This window comes from Zeugodacus cucurbitae, chromosome 2 (assembly GCF_028554725.1).
Source record: "Zeugodacus cucurbitae isolate PBARC_wt_2022May chromosome 2, idZeuCucr1.2, whole genome shotgun sequence".
Classification (NCBI taxonomy): Eukaryota; Metazoa; Arthropoda; class Insecta; order Diptera; family Tephritidae; genus Zeugodacus; species Zeugodacus cucurbitae.
Genome location: NC_071667.1, coordinates 7,175,707 through 7,201,279, shown reverse-complemented (window position 1 = coordinate 7,201,279; position 25,573 = coordinate 7,175,707). Strand labels below are relative to the sequence as shown.

Below are 25,573 nucleotides of genomic sequence, written 5' to 3'. Positions count from 1 at the left end.
CACTTACCACCGATACAAGCCGAACTCATTACAGCTAAAGCTTAAGTAGTGCAACGTATACTTACTTACTTATGTAAGTATAAGTTTGTAAATAAGAGTTTACAACAGTCAAATAATTTACAATTTGCTTTAATACATTTACATGTACATATATAGGTATGTATGTATGTATTTTAAACATTTGCTGCTAACATTGTTAGATTCTTTTTTATATATTTTTTTGATTGATTTAAACATTAACAAGCGAGTAACAATTTTGAAATTATAGACACTCATGATACTTAAGCTGCTACGACACTTTCGAAAGTTATAGCAGCGAATTGGTTTTGATTTTGATATTTAATTTTCTGACAAGATAACGGTTACATTTTATATAAATGAAATTAATAGCATTAATTTTGCAACTACATTTGTATTGTATATACGTATATCTATAATCTAACATACATAAATGTATATATGTAAATGCTTAGTTTAAATAAAAGTGGAAAACTTTTTGGCAAGTCTTCTTGATATTTAAAAAATTGCTAGCTTTGAGATACGTATAATTTTCGTTTGCATTTCGCATTTGCACTACCCTATTTGACATAATCGACATATTTTCCCCTACATACATATATGCTTTTCTCGTATATTTTATAACTTTCCTTTTAGCTTTTGCTACGATAAATTAGAAAAACAATTGAGATCAAACAGAAAATTATTTTGTGTTTCATTAAATAAACTTTAGTTTATTTAGTGAAAGCAACAAAACGGTTAAACCAGGAGGGTTTGGTCGCTGTTGAGTTAAAGTAATTGCTAAAGTTCAAAGCTGTTTTCTATATTGATATCTAATTGTGGTTTATGTCAAATTTAATTGTTTTTGGAACAGACAAGTTTTCAGTTTGACTATGACTGCGCCTTGTAATATATTTATTTGTCTAATGATTAGTTTGAATGCTAATGTCGTTCAAGCGTATTTGTATTTAACTATTTGTGCAACTACATTTACTAATGTGATTCTGTTCATTAACATTTCTAACGGTTTTATGGAAAATAAGTCTTGTTTTTACGCTTGATAACTATAGACTAATTATTATTTATTTCGTTAGCATATACTTTTCTCTTATATTTTTAGTGAATGATTTTTTTTGCAGAATTTATTTATATATAATTAAAGAAAGTAGTTCAAGCATACATTCATACATATTTACTTTTTACTTAGTAAATATATATTAATGTACATATACCTATGTAATACATAAATAGATTAGCAAAGGAAAAAATATTTCATAAATAAGAATGTCGACCAAGAAAAAAATATACGTAATATATACTATTAACAATAAGACGCCCCACCGAAAAACTGATGGCACAACCTTTCTATCCAAAAAGTGAGCAACTAGTATTTGTTTTCTTCTATCCTTTTTCGTTATTTGATATATATAATGTTAATGTTGTTAGCCAAAATAAAATAAAATAAAATATAATATAATAAAATAAAATAAAATAAAATAAAATAAAATAAAATAAAATAAAATAAAATAAAATAAAATAAAATAAAATAAAATAAAATAAAATAAAATAAAATAAAATAAAATAAAATAAAATAAAATAAGATAAATAAAATAAAATAAAATAAAATAAAATTAAAATAAAATAAAATAAAATAAAATGAAATAAAATAAAATAAAATAAAATAAAATAAAATAAAATAAAATAAAATAAAATAAAATAAAATAAAATAAAATAAAATAAGATAAAATAAAATAAAATAAAATATAATAAAATAAAATAAAATAAAATATTAAATGAAAGTACTGATATACTTTTAGTTTTAGTATTTATTATTATGAATTTATTTTCTTGTACTTTTTTGTAGTTTTTGTTTCATTTCTGACTTAAACTGTTAAATTCATATCGTATCATACGTAAGTCAGACTCAAAATTTTGGCTTCTCTCGTATTCCGAAGTAAAATAATTATTTTTTTAGTAAATATGTTTTCTGTTTGTGCAAAATATCAGATAAGGTAACAATTATACAGTTTTATTGCTTAACCTTTAGATTCAAAATTGAGAGCCGAAATCTTACAAAAATGCTTCAGTACTAAGGTGTGTTATTACGAACTCATTTATTTTTGATTTTAGTGACAATTTTAATTAATAAATAACTATTTGGTGCTTTTTCTTTCAAACTATTCCAAACTCGACGCAAAAAATGAAACCTTTTAATAATTAAAAATTTAATTAATTTTAACTTTTGTTAATACTTTTAGTAAATAATATCTAATATATTATATACGTATAAGCTATTAGTTGATGAAATGACTATGTGTATTTTTCTTTAAGTGTAGAACATTAATTAATGACTGTTTTTATATGATACCCGTATTCTTATAAACTGTCAGTCTTGTAAAAGTGACGAGGTTTAATTTAATTAATTGTTAATTACACATAAATATTTTGATTAAAAAATTTTTAATGTAGAAGTAATAATGGTAGCAAATGCGTGTGAAATAATTGGGTATTTTTGATTATCAAATCTATTAAAAATTATTTATTTTAATCTTTTTTGAAATGTTTAAGCAACTCTTTGTTAATAATTTGTTTATTAGTACTAAAATTGCATGCGGCCAAAAAAATTAAGTCTTAATAATTGCAAATATGCCTTGGTGTTGGTACAAAATATTGTTACCGTTAAAATTGTGTACAAAAAACAATTAAAATCACTTCTTAAAATTTAAGCTTAACAATCGAAGCGCTAAAAATATTGAAAACTTCGTTAAAATCTTTGATAAAAAAAAATTAAAATTTATTCAAATGCTTTACTGTTACTTTCAGTTTTGCTCTTAAGTTAAATTTTTATAATAAATTTTCTTTTTTGATTTAAGCAACAATTTTTTTAGTGAAATCGGCATTTTTAAAACATAGTAAATAACTTGTCATAACGATTTTCACTTAATAGTATTTTGCAGAATTCAGCTAACAGCGTTATTTACATATACATAACTTGCATTTATATTTTATATTCATTAAATATATATTTTTTTATTTAATTTATTTATTTTTATTGCGCACAACATATTTTTGAGCTAAATAGTTATTTAATAGTCATATTTCTTTGTTTGCTCTTCTCTATTTTCTTCTCTCTGCTTGAAAGTGTTCACTCAACTGCCACGGTTTCAGCAGTTTTGGCACCGCTGAGTAATGAATTGCCGCTGAACGCGGTTGTTGTTGTCGTTGTAATACCGTCTCGCAATGCCAATTGGTAGGCCACCTCGAAGGCTTGTCCCAGTGTGAGTATGATATCGGTAGCCAAGTCCTGTAGGGCGAGAGAGAGAAGTATTACTTAAGTAGAGTTTACTTCGGAAAATTGTATGATAATTCATAAATATATCATATATATCTTATAGAATATAAAAAATAAGATCAAATCGAAATTAGCACTATATTCGACTTTTTTTTACTCACCGAACTTTCGACATAGAAAACATGGCAGTAGTGCACATCCAACTCCTTAGTGATGTAGGCGAAATGCCTCAAATCTTCCGAGTCTTGGCAGGCGCAGTTAATATTTTGGATTTCGTGTTCACAAATCGTTTGCTAAAAGTGGTGAAATAGTAGTTAAAATCCAGGATATTTGTAATGGCGGGTAAGTACTAGATATACATATGTAACAATTTAAATATATCGGTAATGGAGTTATATCTCAAAAACCTATAAGAACAAGTAAGGAAGATCTAAGTTCGGGTGTAACCGAACATTTTATACTCTCGCAATTTATTTATTTAACGTTATTTATATTATATAATACACAATTTGACCCACATATTCGTCATATATATTGTATAAAGTCCATTGAAAGTTGGAAACCATAATATTAGGTTAGAAGCACCGAGGACCTCGTGTTCGATATATGGGGCCTTAAAAACCTATGGTCCGATTTCGGCGATTTTTAGAATGGGGCCGCCAAACTATTAATATAGAATTTGTGCAAAGTTCTGCATCGATATCTTCACTAGTACTTACTTTATATATTGTAAAATAAACGATTCAGATTGTCTTCAAAGTTCTGGTATATAGGAAGTAGGCGTGGTTGTGAAGCGATTTGGCCTATTTTCACAACATATCATTGGGATGTAAGGAAACTATTACAAACCAAGTTTCATTGAAATCGGTCGAGTAGTTCCTGAGATATAGTTTTTGACCCATAAGTGGGCGACGCCACGCCCATTTTCCATTTTGTAAAAAAATCTGAGTGCAGCTTTCGTCTGTCATTTCTTATGTGAAATTTAGTGTTTCTGACGTTTTTCGTTAGTGAGTTAACCCACTTTTAGTAATTTTCAACCTAAAATTGGGCGTGGTTATGATCCGATTTCTTTCATTTTTGGACTGTATTAGGAAGTGGCTAAAAAAACGACTGTAGAAAGTTTGGTTTATATAGCTCTATTGGTTTGCGAGATATATACAAAAAACTTAGTAGGGGGCGGGGCCACGCCCACTTCCCCAAAAAAAATTACATCCAAATATGCCCCTTCATAGTGCGATCCTTCGTACCAATTTTTGTTTCCATAGCTTTATTTATGGCTTAGTTATGGCACTTTATGTGTTTTCGGTTTTCGCCATTTTGTGGGCGTGGCAGTGGTCCGATTTTGCTCATTTTCGAAAGCAACCTTCCTATGGTGTCAAGAAATAAGTGTGCCAAGTTTCATCAAGATATCTTAATTTTTACTCAAGTTACAGCTTGCACAGACGGACGGACAGACAGACATTCGGATTTGAACTCCACTCTTAACCGAAAACCGTAACCGAAACGGCATTGGATTTTTATCTAGATATGGACTAAGATGTTAGCAGCATTCTTCAAAACTGTATGAAGCCAGGTTAAACAATACTAGTAAAGACAATAACGATGAATAGAGGTGATGATCTCTTCAGAGAGCTCTTCATACAAGTCATTTGGTTCCATGAATTTATCCCACAATATTGGATTTTTATAAGATATTGTGTGTAGTATTTTTAGAAAGTTATGTAAATAAAAGAGTAATTTCTGAAAAAACGTCGCATTAAGACCGCCGTAGATTTCTTGGCTTCGAAAAATAGTTTGAAGAGGGAATTTGTTAAGACTTCTGAAAATCTCTTTATAAGACCGGTCTAAAATCCTCTGCTCTTCGCATTATAATCTCCAGAAAGCATTATTAAGACTGGAATGGAATAACTAAAGGAGCTCTATCTAAGGGACAATAAACTAGCAAAGACCTTTGTAAAGTTTGTAAAGAGTAAATTTACTTTAACTAACCTTGCTGTTCACATCGATAAATTCCACGCCTAAATGCGATATGGCCAAGCAGACTAGCGCCGGTTTCTTGCGGCTAACTTTCCCAGAACGCTGCTGTTCAGCAACATCGTCACGTTTGAGTTTTTGTATGGATTTACGCGTCGATTCGGTGCCACGTAACTCCTTCACAACCGTCGAACCCAGATACTGGAAAATATTGCCAATTAATACTCTTCTTATGCTCTCAATTTAAGTTCTTTTATACCAAAAAGCGTGATTAGATAAGACAACAAGTAGATAATTAAGCTACATATATTTGGATCTGTACTCACATAAACTTCGTATTTGATTTGTTCGTTAAGTAAAACATTCGCCGAATGCCGCCATTTTGTGCGTAAATTTGCTGGGAGTCCGAGGAGTAATTCCGATGGTGCGCGTATTTGCAATTGCGGTTGTTGTGGCTTTTCGCATGGCGGTTGTGGGGCAGGTCTGAAGAGAGTGTGTGATAAAGAGAGAGAGAAATATGAATAAGAACTCCATATCATACCAAACACCACAAACTTACCTGTTTTTTCTATAACCCGTAATTGAGGTTCGTTGCTGCGGTTGTGCTTGTTGTGGTTGCCGTGGGGTTTCTTTGTTGCCAGATTCACCATTTATGGATGTCGCCATTTTTGGTACTTCGTTGTTTTCGATCTCGCCACTCTTTTCGGTTTTATTCGGTTCACGTATGTGTCTTATATAAGCAACTGACTGCAGTATACGTTTTCGATGTCCAAGCTTGTTGATCTCTAAAACGGTCTGCAGTTCGACATCCCAAACACCGCAGACGCTATCGATGGTGTTGTACAGGTGTTTACTGGCCAATATAGAAAATTCCGTTATTTAAATGTGTGATACTTTTGTCTAATGTGGTTAACACTACCTAAAAGATTCAATATACTCGGGTAGACTGATACTCTGCAGCCACTCACTAAGCGTCGTGACACCTTTCTTTTCTGTTGCAACATCGCCATTTTTATTTGGTTTGTTGACTTTTTCTTTGTTTCCAACAATAATTTGCGGTTGAAATTCAGCCTTCGGCAATGTGCTTACAAATGAGATCAATTTATTCGCATCTGTTTTCGGAATATCCATCAGTTGCGCATCGCTGGGCTCAAAGACACCATTCTAAAAAGTATTAAAAGTTTGGTTTTGTTCACAAAATATTTTCCACATTTTATAGATCTGGAGGTACTTCTTACCACAAATTTAAAGTTGTCATAACCATTCTCGAAGAGCATGCGTTCCAAGTGTAGCAATCCAGCATTTCGCAAGCGCACAGCCAACTCACGGCGTTCGGTTGGTTCGATACCCTCATCGAACTCCAAGTCGATATCGTTTGTCGGTGTTAACGTCGTATTCAGAATACCGCTGCCGAAAGACTCGATAATCTCTGAGATCTTTTTACGTGCCTCTTCAGCGTTGAAGGGACTCAGTATACCGCTGCTTTGTGTTGTGGCCGTTGTAATTGCCGATAGAGCCGCCTCGATATCTTCATTTCCATTACTTGCATCGTTTGCATTTTCGTTTCCATTTGAATTTTCCACCTCCAAGGAGATACTTACATTTTGACTCACACGACTAGTATTATCACTACGGGTTTCTGTTTCATCACAACCTTCTTGGTTACTTGGTGTCTTGGAGTCCTTTGCGTTTACAGTTAAGGATTTGAGCATTTTATTACAATCGGGTAAAACAGGTTTGGTGGGTATGGGTGGGCGTGTGCGTTGTGGCTGTTGACCCTCTGCAGCCGATGCGGATGCACTTCGTGCAGCTGCTGGTATGACGAACTTACGATTGCCCATTGTGCGTTTCTCATGTCGCAAATTAACACTCGATCCCTTGAATAGTCCCGCAAAAGGCGCGTCGCCGACAAATTCTTCCACACAATCGGTGGAGATGCTGTGATCTGAAAGTGAGACGCTCGAACTAAGCGATCCGGAAGAGCCTTGTATGGCACCAACGCCGCTGCTACGTTGCGCATTACACATAGTCGTTGTCGGTGAAGCATTGGCGCTTTGCTTTGGCGAAAGACTGCCGACGGGATAATCAAATGTGGGCGTTGGTATGAGCGCTGACTGCCAATGCTTGGCGGGCGATGTACTCGAGTCGATCATACTTTTGCTGTGCTGTTTTTGTTGTTGTTGCAGCTGTATAAGCGCTGAACGACGCTTGTACTCCATGCTGAGCGGTCGTATGCGTTCGTGTATAGTGCGTTCGGCTTGACTTGAAGATGGTGGTGGGTGATCCGGTGTCGGCGGTTGTTGATAGTTAGTCGGACTAAGCGGTGTTTGTGGCTTATCGTTAATCTTATTCTCTTTGGTGTCGCTGATGCTCAGTGAGCTGAAGAACATTTGTAGAAATAACACATTTTGAGTCTTATGTCACATGGATACTTACTAGCTATTCCGATTTCTTTTGAGCTTCCTATTTGGATTGTATGACTTCAATGTTGGGTTCTCGCAATTTATAATTTCTGTGCTCACATCACGTGACTTGTTCAGTGGTCGTTTCATAGAGTTCGAGGTACCTAGTCCCTCTACAGAATCGGCGCGATCTTCGCTGCTATAGTTCATACGCTCCAGCATATCGTCTGAATGTAGAAAATTTTAATAAATTTTATGAAACTAGTATAAATTAGAAAATACAAAACATACTTGAACTTGAAGCCAGCAGCGCACCCGTTGTGGAACGCGTGCTCTCCCTTGCGCTCGCATATAGACGCTCGCCTCTCTGACGATCGCGCAATTGCGCAGTCTCATCGAAGCTCATGCCGCCCACACTGCCATGACTTTGATGTCCCCCATAAGGACTCTCCGCAGACGGGCTGTGGTGTTGCTGACGCGTACGCTGTTGCGATTGTGATTGTTGATGATGATTTGGTGAGGTGTAGCTAAATTGTTGCCCTGAGTGGGTTGGCGAAACGGATAAGTTACGTCTTGGTGGCTTTTTGGGTGGCGCGCCGGGCGCAAAGGTGCTCATATGCATGGGATTGTTGACTGTCACAGCGATTATGCCGCCTATTATGTAAGCAAAATGGGAGTTAAGAAGTGGGATATTAAATAAGTGAAAATTTGAACTTACCTGTTGAAGAGCGTGAACGTGGTGAGACCGAGACCGGCTCAAAACTACTCATCGACGATGATGGACTCACACCCATTTCACTACACATAATAATTAAGTATGTGAAGTATATTGTTGTGAAGGCATAGATTGGGTGATAAAACCAAAAGTCGTTCAGATTTTTAATGAGAATACTTATACGATTAATTCTTTAAGATAATCCAGAATCAAAACTTGTGTCCATGCAAAAAATGAGTTATCGTGCTGTAGTTAATGTCTGTATTAAAACCGTATTGGTAAACAAAGTGCTTAAATACAACCCCTACCAGAAAGTTTTATATGTAGAGTTCTTAACCTTTGACAGAAATTACATCCCAAACAAGACTTTTTTCGAATCATGGTCTAAAGGAATACAATTTTTAATGAAGTAATTTCTTCCAATTGATTTACCCAGACTGAATACGAATATATCTAAGTAGTCTGTGGTATATTTTCCAACAAAGAATAATTTTAACCAGCAATCAAGTGTGATGAAGATCTGATTATTGTTCCATGAGTAGATAGCTCAATTTCGAATAACTACACTTTAAAGAGAGATACTTTAAAAAAAACAATAGACTAGTATCTGGATTGTTCTAATCCTGAACTCAGTAAAATTTAGAATTACACATGTTTCTATAAAACAGTTTTCTCTGTCATGAAAAAGCTTTCACCGCACATTTGTCAGCTTCTAGGCGATTCATTTACCGTTTCAGGACTCTCTAATTGTTCATTACCATAAACACGAACGTCAATCTGGAATCTGATCGGAAAGCCGACGACCTCACTTCCATTAAGACTATCTTAGGAGAACTCCTAGATATCTGCGTTTCATTGAAGTTTTTGAAAGTTACTTTATGCCAACACATATATTTTCCTTAAATACATCGAGAAAGTATAACGGCGAATAAATTAATGGTTGTATGGGTACTTGTGTGTGACAGTACATTTTACTTTAGATTTACTTTAGAGCAGAGAGATACTGTAGTAGCTCTTAACAGTAGCTGTGCTGACGTCACATTAGCGAATATTTATAAAATATGTGAATGATTATATGCCGACTACGGTTAATGTGTGATAGTAATAGAATTTAAGTGCTATTTATAAAATAAATTAATGCAAAATGATTAAGAACACTCAGTAAATTGTGAATAGATGTAAAATAGATTCTTTAAATTGAGAAAAATGAGTACAAATGTCACATAAATTATATAAATAATAATGATTTATTTTAGTTTTTATAAAATGCATAACATTCCTGAAAATAAAATGATATCCATGCAGCGAAATAAAAAAAATGTGAGTCAAATGAATTGTATAACAACCTATAAGTATTATAACACATTAAAATAATATTATATTGAAATTAAAAGTATTTGAAACATGCGTTAACAACAAAAACAAGTGTCTGATGACAATAACTATTAGTGAAAACGATTTCATTCCGCCTTTAACATACTTCTGAGAGTTATTGGAGGTGCTGTGCACAGGAGAGTTCACTTCATGATAACCACCACGTCCTGCGGTGGCGCAGTGATCCGGTTGAAGACCGCTATCCAATGATTTACCGCCATTAAGATTTGTGCCATATCGTTGTTTACTGTTATTAGCAGCTCCGCTGGTGCCACCACCATTACCGCCTGCACTGCTGCTACTGTTAAACGTGGAAGACTGTTGCAGCGAGTGTGCGTGATTGAGTAAATGATTGTTTGAATTGAAATGATAGTGATTGTTGTGTTGTTGTTTTTGATAGTGACTCAGACTGCTGCTTTGGCGTTGTGGTGGTGGCGGTGGTTGTTGATGACGGAAGACGACCACCTCGTCGCTATCCACATCCACGTCCATTTGATTGCGAAAATCTGAAAAGTAGAAGTGGAATTAGCTGAGTAAGCGGAATGAAAGTATTAAAAGTTTAAAAATGTAGAGAATATGTGAAGTGAAAGGCCATTAAGAACTTAAAACAAGGTCTTTGTTTTTGAAAGAGTATTTTACTTTGGCTGTTGACCTCTGAAAGATCCAAAGTAAACTGAACGCTTATATCCAATGAAGACTCGGGAATCTGGGCTACCTGTAAAGTGTCTCTTATTTCAAGATTATACTAAAAGGCGTACCAAAGCTCCACGAGCTTGAGCTTCACATGCCTTTTAGGAAATTATTTTCGATTCATTGTAAATGTTTCTACAATTTATTAGTAAATTTGAATCTTCGACTTACTATTTATGACAGCAATAATATGCTTAGTGACGTGCGGTGGAAACTCCTTGAGTATATCCAAAGCAGTGCGTCCTTCCGCATCGGTCGCATTCAAATCTATACCCGCTCTAAGTAACGTACGCACGACTGACTCCTTGCCACATAAGGCTGCTTCATGCAGCGCTGTACCAGATGGCGTGAGCAAGTTTACGCTGACCCCAGCAGCGAGCAACACATCAACCACATTCTTGTGACCATTGCGACTGGCCACATGAAGACAAGTGTGCGGGAAGATGTTTCGCGTCGGCGTCACAGGCGAAGAAGTAATTGATGGCGACGAAGGGGAGGGTGTGGAAACCGAACCAGAGTGTGGCAGTGGCGATGATCGACGCGATTTCTGATATTGCTGTCCGATAATACCGCCGTCGCCACCCTCAATGGCGGCCACACTGTAATGTGCGATCAATTCCGGGTGGGCGCGTATCAACATCTGTACGGCCTGCAGACGGCCATATTGCGCCGCCAAGTCGAGTGGCGTTTCACCGCGTGCATTACGCATATTCGGGTCAGCATTATGCGTTAACAGCACCGCTAAGGCGCCCGTATGGCCGTGTTGTGCGGCGCAGTGTAGTGGCGTCTCGTTTTCGATGGTCTGAAGTGTAGAAAAGTAAACATTATAACCATATTAGAAACCACTTAATATTGCTTTCATCTTGCTACGTACTTGTAAATTTGGCTGCGCCGGCTTGAAAGGATGTGTTAACAGCATTTTCACGATGTCTTGATGGCCTGCCCAAGCGGCTAAATGCAGTGGCGACGAGCCACGCGAGTCGGGTAGATTCGGCGATGCTTCGTTGTTCAACAACAGTCGCACTATGTCACCATGTCCATTTAGGCAGGCATGATGCAATGCCGAATAGCCACCGCTATCCTGTATATTAACGCCGGGTCCACGTCGCAAACTGGCTAGTGGACCGGCGCGCTTTGCCCGTTGATTGAGCACTTTTTCGATATAGGTAATGTTGCCATTGCGTGCTGCTTCCAAAAACTCCTGATCCTTACCCATAATGACTAGTCAGTGATTGATGTGAATTCGTGAGTTGCAAGTTGCTAAATGTTGAGTCTAGATAGTGTCCGTCTTGTAACCTGAAAGTAAATGAAGACGGAAACTTATGGTTAATTGATCTATGACGGAATTTAATTGTGTTCTTAAAGCTAGCACTCTTAATACGAAAGAAAAATCGGAAAGTTAGAACAGCAACCCTTTCCATAAAATATGTAAAAACCTGGGATGAGATTGTAGTTCGACAGTTGTTGCGGTTTAAATCTCGTTGTGAGTCGGAACTTAGTATTAGTACCCTGTTCTGGATTTCTTTCTTCAATCGAATAAGAATCCTACAGTAATATGTAAATGTTTTCAATTTCGTGGAATTTTTATCCAATCCCGAGCCCAAATTTCTTTTTAAAAACAAGTTTAATCTTGTTTTTATTTATATTTTTTCAATTAAGTAGGTGCCGGTATTCTAAGTGTTTAATTTTTATAAAAGTGTACATCAACTGGCGTACGCCGATGATATCGATATCATTGGAAACAACACCCGCGCCGTTAGTTCTGCTTCTTCCCGCCTGGATAAGGAAGCGAAGCGAATGGGTCTGGTGATGAACGAAGACAAGACGAAATATCTCCTGTCATCAAACAAACAGTCAGCGCATTCGCGTCCCACGTCACTGTTGACAGTCATAAATTTGAAGTTGTAGATAATTTCGTATACCTGGGCACCAGCATCAACACCGATAATAATGTCAGCCTTGAAATCCAACGCAGAATCACTCTTGCCAACAGGTGCTACTATGGACTGAGTAGGCAATTGAAAAGTAAAGTCCTCTCTCGACGAACAAAAACTAAACTCTACAAGTCCCTCATCATTCCCGTCCTACTTTATGGTGCAGAAGCGTGGACGGTGTCAACATCCGATTAGACGGCACTAGGAGTTTTCGAGAGAAAAGTTTTGCGGAAGATTATGATCCCTTAAACATTGGCAACTGCGAATACCGCAGAAGATGGAATGATGAGCTGTATGTGTTGTTCGACGACATAGACATAGTCCAGCGAATAAAAAGACAGCGGCTACGCTGGCTGGGTCATGTTGTTCGAAAGGACGAAAGTGCCCCAGCTCTAAAAGTTTTCGATGCAGTACCCTCTGGTGAAAGCCGAGGAAGGGAGACCTCCACTCCGATGGAAGGGCCAGGTGGAGAAGGACCTGTCTTCACTTGGTATTACCAATTGGCGCCAAACTGCCAAAAGGACTGCATGGCGCGCTGTTGTGGACTCGGCTATAACCGCCAGTCAAGAAGAAGGTATTCTAAGTGACCATGTTTGACTTTCAGAGGACCATTTTTCAAGGGTTGGATGAAAAATATACTCATTGTTCGGCTAACTTCATCCCTTCTTTTAAATTTCGTACTGTTTCTAACAAATTGTTTGAAGAATAGACTGGTTTCTTTTCATCTCAGTGTAGATGAGAGTGCACCAAAATAGAATGAAGTCCTCAACATAAACGAATGTTAGTTTTTGGGTGTAGACCGACGAATTGATGTAGGGGTCTGTAATTATTAGGGAATGCTAGGGATCCTAAGAATGCAAGGATAGGGAAAGCTATGTGACTTCCAAGAAGTTTCATTGCAGAAATTCGACTCCCTCTCCTTCTCTATTTGATATAACGTATTGTATTTGATTATAACACTGTCCTGCTGGCTCATCCTTCATTCAAACCTAACCCAAATTTTGAAGGACGGATATTTATAAAGGCAAGCTTCATGACGCAATGGTAGATTATCTCTTACAACAAATAACCATTACCAAAAAGGGGTGATCCTCTTTAATTATATACTACATGAGTAAACATTCAAACACGCTTGCCTCCAATCAATTAATTGCAAACAACTCCTTAAAATTTGATTCACTATATTCAAAGTTAATAGTTTTAGGGTGTGTAAGGCCTTCCCTAGAGATTAATGAAAATTGTCTGCTTTGAAGATAGTGCCAAGAGAATTATGTTTATTTATAAATATACTCGAATGTGTGCTAGGAAATTTCGAAATATTTGTGTGGCATTCATGAAGTGTTAAATAAATGCTTGCGTGCCACAAAACAACCAAATATTTAACACAAACTTTAATGGCAAATGTTAATGGCATTCTATAGACTTCAAGCATAAACAAATACGCCCAGCACACAAACTTATATACACGCTTATAGAGTTACATATATCTGACGAAGTGTAAAATCGCACGCGACTTGTTATAAATAGAAATGTATGTATGTATGTTTTTACTCAAATCTAAACATTCCAATATATGCATGTGTGTACATACTTAGCACCTCCAAATGATAATATTTACTTAAAAGAAGTGTTGATAAGAATCGTATACACATTGGAGTACTTCATTGCAAACGTAAACAGACATACAAACAGTGATACATATACAGCGGTGATATGCGGTCGTGTGTAAAGTAAGGTAATTAGCCTGTAAGTAGATTAAGAAAATTTCTAAAAATAAAGTTTCACTATATAAAAAGAACGGTGATTTAAACTGTGTTACATATACATACAGATGAAGAGATATAAAAGTGGAGCAAAGCACTGATGCGAATCGAATTACATTTTATTAGAGAACTTTTTGTAATGTGTATTTAAAAAGGAAAATCGTATTGAATTTTTCACTAAGTTTATTTTAAATTAAATACTTAAAATTAATTTCTTTTTTCTTCGCCGCGATGTGGAACAATTTTTAAAATTAAGAAATTAAATATTTGCTGATAATTTAGCTAAAAGTTTGACATCATAAATTAACCTCAAAAATTATTTCTCAATGGTAAAATTTCTTTATTTTTCTGCGCTCTCTTTGTTTCGAAAAAAAAAATTAATTCAATTTAATTTATGAAAGTTGGCGTTATGTGATAATCATGATATTAATGGGACTGGTGCTTAAAAAAATTAATAAAAATGTATTGCAGATAGAGCTATTTATACTATGAGGGTAGTATGATAAGTACTTTGCCACATCGTCACATGACCCACTATCATACGAGATTCTGAAGTACTATGTCGTCACATGGCCCACTACCATACGAGATTCTGAAGTACTCTTCTAAAAAAGTAATACACATTTATCGGAGGTTCTAATAGAGACCTCCAAGAGAGCTATATTGAATGTCATAGAAGCTTCAGCTATCGTAGATACTCACAATGATTTATGAAAAAATAAAGTCCATGCCTTCCTAAAGAGCCCCGCCTTTTATGTGATTCTTAAAAAAAATATATATGTATGTATGTATGTATATAGGAGCAGATATATTTTTCTTGTTCCAAATAATTATTATCTGCTCCTACACCAACCAATCAGCCCAAGATTAAGAACACGCACAAAAAACAACTCTCGTGGAGCTTTTTCACAAACGTTGCCTATGCTAAGGCGCTTAAGCTGAGTACGTAGTAGATGTATACAAAAAAATCATTGGTATGCGCTTGTATTGTGTTTTTGTGTTTTCGTGCGTACAACCAGAGCACACATACTCGCAACAAACGGAAGGTAGGTTAGGTGTCCCATGACTATAAAAGGAAACTCCAAATAAAACAATAAAAAAAGCGTAGACAACAAAATGTGTTTAGGGTAGGCTAACAAATACGAGGCATCAATGGGACAACTCCCAATAATGTGTAACGACATTACACGACAGACAATGGCAAACGACGAACGAACGAAGTAATGGAAAAGTGGCAAAAAATTGCATGCAACACGATTTTCTACGCTACGCTAGAATGAAGTGGACATTTACAAATACAATACAACCAGGAGCACGGAGTGCGCCGCAGAGTGTCGCGTATACGAAGCGATGGCCGATAAGGAGTAAAAACAAATGAGAGTATGAGCCTGAATGAGAGAATGAGAGTTAGTCGATTGGTGGTGTTGGTTGTGTGCGCTTAAGCTTGCTATTGAAGTACACATACGTCCATGAGTAGTAGTGTAACGTGAAAATATGTCTGTGTATGTGTGTTCGAGTCGTGATAACGGTAGTCAACCAGACAGCCTGTCGGATGGGTGAAATTCGAGTACGCTTAACCGACAGGTCATCAGATTGTCGCTACGGCAAATATGTACACATACATACATATATACGTGTAAATATTGGCTTAAAAAATGGCTTGAACAAATAACTGTAGTATACTTTGCAGCGCCGCTGGGCTGAGCGGACGGGCAGGCAGCCAAATTGACTGGCGAGCGAACGCCAAGTCGCCGTCATGCAGCTGCTTTTGTGCAAATACTACTCGCCCACGCGAACAATGTGCCGTGACGAAGTCAACATGCAACGGTAATTTTGATTTATTCGACCACGAACACAAATGTATTTGTAATTTGAGTGCAAGCAATTTGCTATCATAAAATCGTTTGTGACATCAAATTACTCGAAATATGACCAAAGAATAGCCACAAAATTTGACATCGGTTTTCGGAATCTGTGTCCACGTACATATGGATATTTAAATAAGTGTATGTATGTGCGTTGAAAGCGTGAATGACTCGGATGCGGAAAAGCATTGTTGAAACTGGGTCAAAGGATATTGACCTAGAGTAGGTACACAATCACACACACACAGGCATTCGCGCAAATACTCATAACTGCTCGAGCAATAACAAAGCTCTGGATTTATTTGAGTTGAAAATGATGCTGAAAGAATCGCATTCAACCGAAAGTGTAGAAAACTTTGAGAAAACAAATATTTCCTCGTATTTCTTTTTCTATGCCGTATATATTGTGAGTTTTTGTGGTACTATTTGTGGTTACATTACTAAACATAACACACAGTTTGATATCTAAAATAAATTGTATCAAAATGTCACATAGAGAAAGGGTGTGGCTATCGGTTGATTTTTCATTCTTTTAAGTTCTAGTTTCTTTAAAATATCTAACATCCGTTTCAAGCATCGTAGATACGTTTGGCTAAATTGAACAAAATATATATATATTTTTTATTTAAATATAAAATATATATTTTATAATATTTTTATATATAAGAAATTTAAATTTTTGTGGTTGATTTTACAAAAAAAAAACAGAGTTTTTTCGACACGTATCTTGTTCCATATATGACTAACCATTATTTATCTTGATTTTGAGTTGAATATAAAATGTTTAATCGGATTATAATGAGCGTGAACAGTCAATTCTATGTATCTGGATATGTACAGAGTGCGTTGAAAAAACTTACTCTTTTTTTGGAAAGTGGATGTTTTAAGTAGAGACCAAGGACAATATACAGTATTGTTCACCATAATCCACAAAAAAAACTTCGAGTTATGAAAGGTAATTTGTTTGAGATTTGACTTCTATTGTCAATTTAAGAGTTCAAGTTATGCAGAAATTCGAGTTAGAGAAGTTCGACTGTATTTGAGTTTCCAGACCTGGACCAGGCATAAGAAGGCACCAGGCATAAGAAGTAATAGCTTAACCATTTGAACGATTTGGATCTGGATTGATAATTTTCCAAGTTTTTAGAGTTTTAAAATTCTGTTGAAGTAATAGTAATTTGCTACAGCTAAGTAAACTCTATACCAACGGGAACTAAACTACGTCTTTAAGCAGGAAATATATTTATTTTACAATAAAAATACTAAACCTTAGAAGTAAGGCAGACTATGCAGAGAAACTTAAGAATATTTGATTGGATAAAATAAAAAAAAAAAAATGTTTTTTCTATAAAAATTAAGTTCTTAAGGGGTTAGGTGGGTTTCAGAGGGTAAAAACAAGGGTACTTGTATTACATTTAAACAATTTAGCGATCAAAGATACATGTTTAAGCAACATTTTGTGAAATTTTTATTTAAAATATCCGATAAAATTGGTTCATCTAAGAACAATAAACCAAAAATATTTCGTTAATATATGGATAAATCTAGTTAATGAACGAAGGAAAAAATAAAATATCGAAATTTAAATTTTTGACAGAAGTTAAACCAAAAAACTCAAATTTTTCGGCATATATTGGCTTGAAAAAAATTATAACAATAAAAATATAAAAAAATCCTTCATTAACTAAATAATGTTATTTCAAAGATGTGTGCAAAATTTGAACAAAATCGTTTCAAAACTCTGAAACTGAAACTGAAGTATCGTGTCCACCGACTTGAAATATTGAGTTTTGAGATTAAGTTTTACATTCAAACTGAAGTGGCATGATGGGCAGAACTTCCAAAGGATATAACTCGTAGAATATTACTCGGATTTGTTATTTTTGGTTACTATTTTAAACATATTGCACTATTTAATAAGACAAACACATTTTTTTTTTTGAAAAATTTAAACCCACTTAACCCCTTAAGGATCATATTGTTGATTATATTATTATATTATTATTAGTTTTGAATTTCCAGCAATTAAAAAAAAAATATAATCTTAAAAACTTAGACTTGGACGGAAGTATGATTTAAAATTATTAACAAATATTTGTGCAGGAGCAACTCGAAAGAAATTGCAACAAATAAATTTTTATAATTTTATACAACTAAATTTTTATAATATTTTCATATATTTTATATATGCAAAAGCGTAAATGCACGTACACCTTTACAGATTACCAACATATCTATGCAAAATATGTATATAAAAAATACCGTTGTACAGTTTTTTTAGTGCTGAAACTGCTTTCTAAGTTTTTGCAACAACACACAATCTTACTTATATGTGCTAGTGACTCATTTGAGGTGCAACAAAAACAATAAAGAACAATTTGCATAACTAAAATAAATAATAATAATAATATCATACATATTCTCAATCAAACTTATAAGCTGTGTGTAGTCACATATATATTATATATTTATACATACATACATATTTACATGTTCTTCCCAATAATATTCTACACTATATTTATGCATATTATTTATTCTAATAGCGTTTTGAATTTTGCATTTAAATGACTTTCGCAGTTAACTTTTTCTAGGCTAACCTACCATTTAAGGCTGCGCTTGAAATTCCTGCTCGCTTTGGTTGCACTACTCGAGTTGGTTGTAGCGCTAGCGCACTAGCTGATAGCTGTTTGCTAGGTGCTGCTGGTGCCTGGTGGTTGTTGGTTGTTGGTTGTTGGCTACGCTCGGGCTTCAAAAGGCGTGTTCCCGTTTTCGTTTCACTTTCTGGCACATACACATTTTCTACTTATACACTACACTCCGCAAAAGCAACAAAAACACAAACGCGCTTCAAATTCGTTGTTATTGTTTCACTTGTTGTTGTTGTTGATATTGCTGTTGTTGTTCTCGTCGTTGTCGTTGTCGCTGTTGCTGCCGCCACCCAAAAGTGTATCCCAAACAGCAGGCAGCTAGTAAAAGATTTTCTTCAAGTACTTCAATTCCTCAAAGCACATACACCAACAAACACATACACACGCACTCACAAACACATAAACGTGCAGGCACTCACATATATGTATCTACATTGGCGAGTTACACGAATTATTCACGCTTTTGTTTGCTCTATAAGGGATTTTTCTTCAATTAATTCAATTGAAATTATTCATTTAATACACGTTTGCCACATTCAATTCAATTATTGCATTTCTTATTGTCTATTTTTTCCATTTATCATTGCATTTATTCACATTCATTTAATGAGTAATTTCTATGCCTGCACATCCGCTTCGCATTTCTTTCTTTGCTGTTATTACAACGCTACGCAACGCTTCTGAAAACTGACTGAATCTTGATTGCTCCAACAGAGTTTTTGGCTGCCCCAGCTTGGTGAGGCTTGGTGAGTGAGCGAAAGCAAATGAGTAAATATCGACACAACAACAGCAACAACATGCCTGTATGTGTGTGTGTGTATCTGCGTTCCAGCGCAAAACCGTTTTGTATATTCTATGAGATACTGAATTAACATACATACATACATACATATTTACACTTGTTCACATGTGAGCACTGACACTCGTGCGCCGAGAGCAACGACTCTGTCAACGTAGATAGTGACAGCGCCAGCGTTGAGTTCTTTCAATTGTTGTTGTTGGTAGGGCGAGTGCACTGTCGTGCAATGGTGCCGCAGTCAAAACACATGCGCTGCTGGTTGGCGCTTCTGCCTCAATGTACTGTTATGTGTAGGGCTAATGCGTGTGGCGCTACGTTGACACCCACACATACTGCGAGAGCACGCGCCACAAAAAAATGAGTATGATACACTGCCGTAGAGAGCGAGAGTGCTTTGTTTACAATTGTATTCTTAATGGGGGATGTACAAGTGATAGACGAGTAGAGTTGCCAAATGGTATGAATTATTTAGAATAAGAAGAAGAAGGTGAGTAGTTTAATATAAGAAGAAAGGAAAAACATAAAAACGAGAAAAAAAAAATGAAAAATTGATATTATCATTCATTAAAATAAAGAGTTTGCTCTATATTATTTTACCTAGAACATAGAACGAGTTCACTTTAGTACCCAAATTCAACGCTTTTTTAGTTTTTTGTGTTACCAACACATGGTAAGCTTGTTTACTGCCATGGTAAGATTTTTAGGAATCCAAAAAAAATATAATTTCCAAAAATTTATTTACCGACCTCAAAATGTATAGCTATGTATAAAACTAAACTTCCATCTGAAGGTAGAGTAGTGTAAATATATATGTTGCCTACATTTTGGCGCATTGATTTAAGGGATTAAGGGTAGTCAGAGACACGAAATTTTCAGTAATTTTTTTTTTGCTATTAAATCATGTTATTTTACAAAAGTAATAATATGACATTATTATACAATGTTTTGACTTACAGTCACGAAAATTTGAAAAAAAAAATATAGCTGTCCAAAGTTATAGCTGTCTGTGTTAACCCAGTTTCAAAAAAAAAAAGGTCCTTGCGGTGACTATCATAAGTCTTTGTAGATTCATCTAAAATCAATCGGATATAAAAAATTAGTTCTATAAATAGATAATCCTGGGCCTGAACCAAACTTTTTGTTTCCAAAAATGAACAAATAGTGGCCTCAGGAATATTTTTTCTAGGTTTTCGTGAAAAAATCAACAGTTAATTGGTCTTTAAAAATCGAAATTTTTGAAAAACAAAAAAGTCTTTGGTTCAGGTCTGAATTTATTATGCATTCTAAAGGCTGTAGAAATTTCATTAAAATCTACCCAGCGGTTTTCGAGTTACAGTTGTCACCAGTTCAAAAAACACAGTTTTGAGAAAAAAAACATTTAAAGGTTCACTCTAGCGTGTTGGAGTGCCCGAGCGCTCGTTGTTATTTGTCGAATAACTCTAAAAGGAATTATCGGATAAACTTAAAATTTTCAGAGTATATTTTGAAGAAAAAATTGATTTTTTGAAAATCCTGACTACCCCTAACCCCTTAATTTCATGTTAATTAAGTTTTGTATTTAAAAATTTAAGCATAAAACCTGTTTTTACTATGCTTATATTACAAATATAAACATGAGCGACTATCAATTGACATATTGGTATTTGTAAACAATTGAAGTGTCAAAATGGCACATGCGCCTGAGAGTGTGCTACACCCACAGAGAAATGCCATTTTATATTGTACTTGCCACGTTTTCCACAATTATATTGTTTTCCCCAATATTTTACGCACAGTGATGGCTAAAATATTTCCAAACATACTTTTAGGATGATTGTTTTTGAAAATTTCCAAAAGTTTTAATCGAGAAATTCGCTTCATACTTCATTGGTGTCATTTGTAAAATAATTTGATATTTAAAAACATAATTTAATGTAATTCAACAATGCCTAGAACTCTGTGGTCAATCTCAATGACTCGATTGTCTGTGTTCTAAATAAACTGCATAACAAAAATTATATTTCAATGCTTTTGGAAAACTTGTTACTGCCAATTCTTTCCGACATAAAATTAATAAGTAATTTTCCGTAACCGAAATTATCAATTTGAGGTGTCATAAAAGCCAAAAATGCGGCGTTGCTTGAATTCATTACCGTATTGGGGGCGTGAATTGCTGCGTTTAGCTAAAAAGCACACCCACATGGTGGCTTTGAAAGCGAAAATTTACAGTTGCTGTGCAATAATATACCGCAGAATAAATGAATGCCAACAACATTCTTGATTCAAGCGAGCTAATGAGTCATATGTATTGCTTGCTGCTCAAACAGTGACGTCAATAGGAAATATTTGATTAATGAAAATTTCATTTTGTAAAATTAAAGTATTAATTACGAATACATTTTCCACTTTATTATTTTGCAGACATCAGCGAAATAAAGTCATACATCATTTCTACTGATAATGCGCCTAATTGTAGGCAAATTTTTATTTGAATGAAATTTGGCACGCACCGTTCCCTTAACATTCTAATGTTACAGATTGAAAATAGACAAAATCGGCCTACTTCTCACATAACACAGTTAAAATCCCATTTAATTTATATATTTCATATGTTTTAATCGTCTGCTGCTCACCGCTCAGCCGCTCATTGCGTAGCCAAGGCCTAATTGATAATTTACAACTAAAAATACTTCAATATTTTACGAAGCTTCTAGAAAATGGCAATCAAGAAATAGTTGCAAATTACTCGCTTGTTCACATTAATGTAGTGTAGCGCATGAAGTGAAACCTAGTTGAGGTGTTGAGATCAGTAAGCTTCGCTAACTCAATCGTAGATGCACAAAACGCGCGGAACTGCAAAAAAAAAAATCAAACGTTTAGTGTTCTCTGTTCACCAATAAGCATATTTTTGTTGCTTTATATTTCGTGTTTGTTGGTTTTGCCATAAGTATGTGAGTATACACCTATATATAATTAAATATATGGAAGTTCCCTATATTTAAAATGGTGATTTATCCGCTGTGGCATTTTCTACTGCCACGCAAAGGTCCTTCCACGATACCACCAATTCGCAACCAATTGTTAACACTTCCATTAGTTGATTGATAAAATTGTTGCGACAACGAAAGGTAAACAAAAAAAAACAAATTGTGGCCAAATTTTGAATGAATTTGATTTTTGAATGTTTGAATGAGCGTATTCTTGGAAATTAGTCTATAGCCGGGGAGCCAAAAAGATGTCCGTTACAAATACAAGTGATAATGTGATCTTTAAGCAAATCGAATTAGAAATTAAATAAAGAAATTAAATAAAATAATTAAAATAAATTGTAGTCAGTGAAGTGTGAATGAAAAAAAGAAAAACTGCCGACTAAATAAACATACATAAATATATAAAGTCAAGTCAATTTTAAAATTAACAAATAAAATAAGTAACGAAGATCTTAGTTGAATTTATATCCATAATGCACTCTAAGCAATCAAATTGTATGCGAACGTGTTCAGCGTATTAGTGCGGGAAGAAAGTAGTGATCGTTATTATTTTTTTTTGTGCACGGAATCCCATTATTCTAAGTGATATATATACACTTTATTTTTTGATTTATTTATTTATAGGAGCTAGAGCTTATTTATTTATAGGAGCTAGAGAGATATCTAAATCGATATCATCAAAAATTTGAACCATATTAACCAATGAATGAAGCTATCTAATAGTCTTTTCACACAAGAGCTATTAACCGGCCTCTACTCGATTAAAATGCTGATTAAGAATGATTTACTGTACAAAATAAAAATCTACATTCATATTTAATTGAATTTCAATCTACTTGAAAATGAAATGCAACTCTGCGACAAAGACCGTATTTGCAATTATATGTATATACGTTCTATGTCTGCAAGTTGTGGTTCATGCTACATGACGGTGGATGTCGCTGCTAAAAATAGCAATCAGTTGATGAAACTTAACAACTTGAAAAGCAAAAACAATAATGTATAACATCTGATCGGTTATCGAGTAGCCCGCAGTGTGAAGGACAAAAACTAGTTTCTGAATCAAAATTTTAATTGATCAATTAATTTGGCTGTGTGAAAAGGCTAAAATGGTTTAATAAAAATTGCAAATCATTTGATCCTTTTTTCTCTATAACGAGACTCATATATTTGAATAGCTCCTCTTATAGCGCGGTCAAAGCTCTATAGATATATTGAGATAGCATAATATCCAAAATATTGACTCTAAAATTGCTCGAGTAAATCAGGAAAAAGGAAAATTACAAAAATTATTTATGACGGTTAGTCTTGTGTGTTAGATACCATAATGATATTAGATTATATTTGTACAGTTAGAGCTTGTCGCAGTTCGTCTATATACTACTGAAAATTAGTTTAAGACACCCCTTCATAAATTGAATTTGTATAATTTGTATTTCAGTTGAATTCTGTGGATCTCCTAAAAGCTTATATTGATCGCATCATAGAGGTGAATCCCCATATCACTGCAGTGGTGCAATGTCGTTTTGAAAGCGCTCTAGAAGAAGCCGTACGAGTTGATGCACTCATTGACAAAGCCACCAACGAACAATTGCCAGCACTTTTAAGTCGCTACACTCTATTAGGTATACCATTTACGGTGAAGGAGTCCTGCGGATTGAAAGGTAATCAATTGTTATTAAATTATATAGTATTTAAGGAAAAAAACTCCTTAGGCATGCCACATAGTGTTGGTAGTCTCCAACGTGTACAACTGATAAGCCACGCGAATCGTAAAGTGGTGATCAATGTGATAACAGCTGGTGACATACCTCTAATTTTCTCCATAACACCGAAATATTGCTTTAGCATGGAAACTAACCCAGCAACACAAGATCGTTGCTTAAATCCATACGACAGAAGACGTACATCAGTTCTATATATGGTATATCCGGTGGAGAAGTATGGAAATGAAATATGAACACCAGAAGTTTCGAAGTATTTTTAATTTTTATGTGAGGGGCTTTCAGTGGTGCCGGCGCAAGTTTATTTGGTATTACTTCTGATATTGCTGGATCCATACGCTATCCGAATTTTTCCAACGGAGTCTTCGGCCACAAACCGACAGGCGGCATTACATCAATTGAGGGACATTTTCCACACTCCAAAGATAAGGTTTCCCTTAAGTATATGCAATTGATTCCAATTACAGGTTTTGAACGTGATTTAGGCTTAATAATTCAAATTATGGCCGGTGGAATAGTAACAACGGTGGAAACGAAGGATATTAAGGTATATATTATTTGTGTGCAGTGCACCATAAGTATTCCTTTGGCATAAGAAAAGTAAATTAATAGTGTATTTTCTCACAGATATTTTACGCACTTGGATTTGATGGACTCAATGGTTTGCTGCATACTTCGCCCGAACCAGGAATAAAGCTTTCTATGCTGACAGCTTTAAAGTACTTAAAAAGTCAGTCAGTAGTCTGGTATTGTTAGAGAATTTTTACCAATTTAATCAACACTTCAAACCCGAACAAAGTACGCGAATATTTGTGGGAATTGGTTAAAGTAATAGTAGGCAAATCGGAAAACACCAGGGATGCTTTATACTTTGAATCCATCAGACGCTTCAATGGCACAATGCGTATGGAGAAAATATTGAAATACAAAGCTGAAGCTGAGGTGCTGAAGACTAAGTTTGTTGTTAGTCTAGAAAAATTTTAAATTAGTATTAATAATAATGAGTAATATTTTTAAATTAGTAATAATTTTATTTTTGTTTAGAAAATGCTCGGCAATAATGGTGTACTCTTCTTCCCTACATTTCCTGTAAGTGCAATTCATTATAATTCTTCGATACTGCATCTTGGTAATGTGGACTATTGTACGGTCTTTAATATGCTTGGATTACCGACTACACATATACCTATGTGGCATGATGACAAGGGCTTACCAGTTGGCTTTCAAGTGATAGCCGCCCCATATAAGGATAAACTATGTCTTCAAATTGTTGCTGATTTAGAAGCCGCCTTCGGTGGCTGGATTGCACCCACGCCATTGGCTTTCCTACAGGCATGCTAATGTATTCAATTGGTCACTCAATGACTCAATTCTAGTTCAGAAATACATATATGCATATATATATATAGTTCTTTAGTTTTTCC

At 34.9% G+C, this 25,573-nt stretch overlaps 1 protein-coding gene and 1 pseudogene across 1 annotated transcript; one reads left to right on the top strand and one right to left on the bottom strand.

The window, feature by feature from the left end:
- Positions 1-2,891: 2,891 nt before the first annotated feature.
- Anks1b_3 (ankyrin repeat and SAM domain-containing protein 1A) lies at positions 2,892-19,366 on the bottom strand. Its single transcript, XM_011180778.3, has 14 exons — positions 18,611-19,366; positions 11,319-11,740; positions 10,616-11,246; positions 9,861-10,260; positions 8,384-8,463; positions 7,957-8,319; positions 7,700-7,892; positions 6,502-7,642; positions 6,183-6,427; positions 5,823-6,116; positions 5,590-5,746; positions 5,279-5,464; positions 3,451-3,582; positions 2,892-3,301 (listed from the first exon to the last, which is right to left on the bottom strand). The coding sequence occupies exons 2-14, from the start codon at positions 11,658-11,660 to the stop codon at positions 3,143-3,145; spliced, it is 4,323 nt and encodes a 1,440-aa protein (XP_011179080.2). The 5' UTR covers positions 11,661-11,740; positions 18,611-19,366; the 3' UTR covers positions 2,892-3,142.
- A 4,386-nt stretch (positions 19,367-23,752) lies between these two features.
- LOC105210233 (fatty-acid amide hydrolase 2-A-like) lies at positions 23,753-25,490 on the top strand (annotated as a pseudogene).
- Positions 25,491-25,573: the final 83 nt, after the last annotated feature.

What these genes read in the sequence shown, in the direction of transcription:
- Anks1b_3 (XM_011180778.3), bottom strand. Translation starts at nt 11,660, where the DNA reads ATGGGTAAGGATCAGGAGTTTTTGGAAGCAGCACGCAATGGCAACATT. An exon ending in ACCTCCAATAACTCTCAGAA is followed by an intron (nt 8,464 to 9,860) that starts GTATGTTAAAGG and finishes TATTATGTGTAG; the next exon opens with TGAAATGGGTGTGAGTCCAT. An exon ending in ATGACAACTTTAAATTTGTG is followed by an intron (nt 6,428 to 6,501) that starts GTAAGAAGTACC and finishes AATACTTTTTAG; the next exon opens with AATGGTGTCTTTGAGCCCAG.